This window comes from Pteropus alecto, unplaced genomic scaffold, assembly GCF_000325575.1.
Source record: "Pteropus alecto unplaced genomic scaffold, ASM32557v1 scaffold146, whole genome shotgun sequence".
NCBI classification, from domain to species: domain Eukaryota; kingdom Metazoa; phylum Chordata; class Mammalia; order Chiroptera; family Pteropodidae; genus Pteropus; species Pteropus alecto.
In genome coordinates this window covers 3464176-3467041 of record NW_006442107.1, presented here as the reverse complement: position 1 = coordinate 3467041, position 2866 = coordinate 3464176, and the positions used below count along the sequence as shown (strand labels likewise).

Below are 2866 nucleotides of genomic sequence, written 5' to 3'. Positions count from 1 at the left end.
ACATTGTACCAAGTGAAACAAGCCAGACACAAAAGGACAAATATCGTATGATTCCACTTCTATGAGTTACCTGGAACAATCAAACTCGGAGCCAGAAAGTAGAAGAGAGATTGCCAGGGAAAGGGAGAGCTATTGTTTAATAGAGTTTCAGTTTTGCAAGATGAAAAGAGTTTTGGAGATGGACGGTGGTGATGGCTGCACACCATGCAAGTACAGCAGCCCCCCTAATCTGCAGGGGATGTGTTCCAAGACCCCCAGTGGGTTCCTGAAACCACAGACAGTACTGAACCCTATATATACTATGTTTTTTTCCGGTATGTACATGAAAATGATAAAGTTTAATTTATAAATTAGACACACTAAGAGATTACTAACGTATCATAGAACTATTATAACAAGATACTGTACTAAAAGTTACATGACTGTGGTCTCTCCCTCGCTCGCTCTCTCTGATAACTGATCTGATGACGGAGATGGTGACTAAGTGACTAACAGGCCGGTAGTGTGTACAGCGTGGATACGCCGGACAAAGGGATGATTCACGTCCCAAGCGGGATGGAGCAGGATGGTGTGAGATTTAATCACGCAACTCGCAACAGCGTGCAATTTAAAACTTATATTTCTAGAATTTTCCATTTAACATTTTCAGATCACAGTTGACCGTAAGTAACTAAAACCCCGGAAAATGAAACCACCGGTAAGGGGGGATTGTACTTTATGCCACTGAACTCTGCGCTTAAAAGTGGTTAACATAGTAAATTTTATGTTTTGTACATTTTACCACAATAAAAAGAAGTAAATAAGCAAGCAACAGGGGAAAGAAACCTCTTGGAGGGACACTGAGGAGTGGGGCCACCTTGAACAGGGTGTGCAGGCAGTTAAGGCAGACGTCCAGAGTTAGGGACGTAATTGCCCTAGAAGGGAACTAATTCATTTTCATCCTTTGCTGCTGCAGTTAAGCCTATACTCTTAGACTTCAGAGGGAGGAGCAGGTAGGGTGGGGAAAGGGGCTGCTGGGGTAGACTTTCTGGCCAGCCTGGTATATCAAGGATGGTTTCAGCTCCAGAGGGCTCTCTCTTCAAGCATGAAGTCAGGCCATCCAACTTCTGTGCTCCTGCCTCTGGTCCACAGCTCAACTGGGTCGCTCTTAAGGACAGCTCAGAGCCAGCAATGGACAAACCCCAGCAACCATGAGCAACCTGGACACTCAGATATTCCGAGCCCATTTCTTCTGAGAGCTGCTCATCTCCAGCCCCAGGTGTCCCTTCTGATTACGTACTGACCGGCCACTTGGGAGCGGCGGAAGGGTCATGGGCAGCTGCCAGGATCAGTCACACAGGGCAGGATTTTCAGCGGGGGAAGCAAGCATCTGCTCTGCGTTAGCAACACAGACCGTTCCTCACTACCTCCCTACAATGCTTTAAAAACACCCGCCCACTTAAAAGATCAACTGAAATGAAATCCGTTGGAGAAGACACACCATTCAAGTGGGTGAACTAATTTCATTTTGTTTTGGGCGTGGGGTGGGAAGTTATTCAACATGGTAAACATGACTGCATCTGCCGGGAATTTTGTTTCTCACGTCAAAACCAAGAGGAGGCTAGCAGACACAGCCTGCCAGGAAGGTGAAGGTGAGGCGAAGGCCTCTTGGTGTGGAAACATTTAACAAATTCACTGTTCCAGTTTCACCAAGCGGTACGCTCAAGTTGATAAAACAGAAGTTAGTCAGGGAAGGACGGTCAGTCTTGGTACTAACCAATGAGTTAATCACCAACCACTGGAGGCAGTATGAGAGCCAAGCATAAGACAAGGTCCATTTCTCAAGTGGGTCATTAACTATCTAGAAAGACAAAACCAAAATGCTTGACAGAAAAAACAGAGAGTAAGTGATCAAAGGCTAAACGACGTGGTGCAAACTTCCAGTGCCGCTGCAGTTCAGAGGACAGCAACGATCACTCCAGCCTGCCCTCCGCGCGATGCCTGCTCCGCGGCCCCTCCCACTGCAACCCATCCCAAAGCCGGTTCTTGGCTTCCTCCTGCCACTGTTCAACAAAACCTGCTTCTCTCCCAGTCTCCCCCACGGTAAACCTTGCACAAAGGGCCTCTGGCCACGTGCCTGACCCATCGCCATCCCCTTTTCCACTGGCTCCCACCAGGTGCACTGGCCTGCTTTCCGTTCCTTCAACACACCCAAAGGGCCACACCGAGGCCTCGGGGCCTTGGCACGCATAACCCCCGCCTGAGACACACTCTGCTCGCAGCCCACGCACCCTGCCTCGCCAGCGGCCAGCTCCTGCCATCTCCCTCTCCGTGTCAACGCCCTCACCTCAGCAGGTTTCCTCGTTTCTGTCCCTCCCGTGCCCCATGCACTGGCTTCCGTGACCACTGCAGCTTTGCCATACTGTGTTTGTGTTCCCTGCTGCCTCCAGCACTGAGCTGTACCCCCAAATGGCAGGGCCACAACCACTCACCCGCACAACCCCCGACCCAGCACAGAGCAAACATTCCAACATCTGTGAAACGCACAAATCACAGTGAAGGCTGGTCACAAAGGCCCATGAAAAAGAGAAACTGCATCAGACCTCGGAAGAATAGGGTTTCATAGTTACCACCTTGTCTTCCTGCCCGGTGAAACCACCTGAAAGTCAGCTAATGAAAAAGGGTTCTCAGTATAGCAGCTAACACACCCAGAGTGCCGATGTGCCAGGCTCTTCTCTAAGTATGGGCCACACAGTGACTCATTCTCAAAAGCATCCTAGGCAAATGATTACCCCCATGTCACAGATAAAGTAACAGGCACAGAAAGACTGCTAACTTGCACAAGGGCACAAAGCTAGCAGTGGCTGAGCCGGGATCCCAACCCGGG

The 2866-nt window shown here is 49.6% G+C and overlaps 1 protein-coding gene across 1 annotated transcript in view; it reads right to left on the bottom strand.

The window, feature by feature from the left end:
• Window positions 1-2513, bottom strand: part of LOC112469241 (unconventional myosin-Vb-like) — a 50581-nt gene extending 48068 nt beyond the window's left edge. Inside the window, exon 1 of the mRNA XM_025038545.1 lies at window positions 2472-2513. Within this exon, the coding sequence (XP_024894313.1) occupies window positions 2472-2513 (42 nt within the window). The remainder of the gene's footprint in view (window positions 1-2471) is intronic.
• Between the last annotated feature and the right edge of the window lie 353 nt (window positions 2514-2866).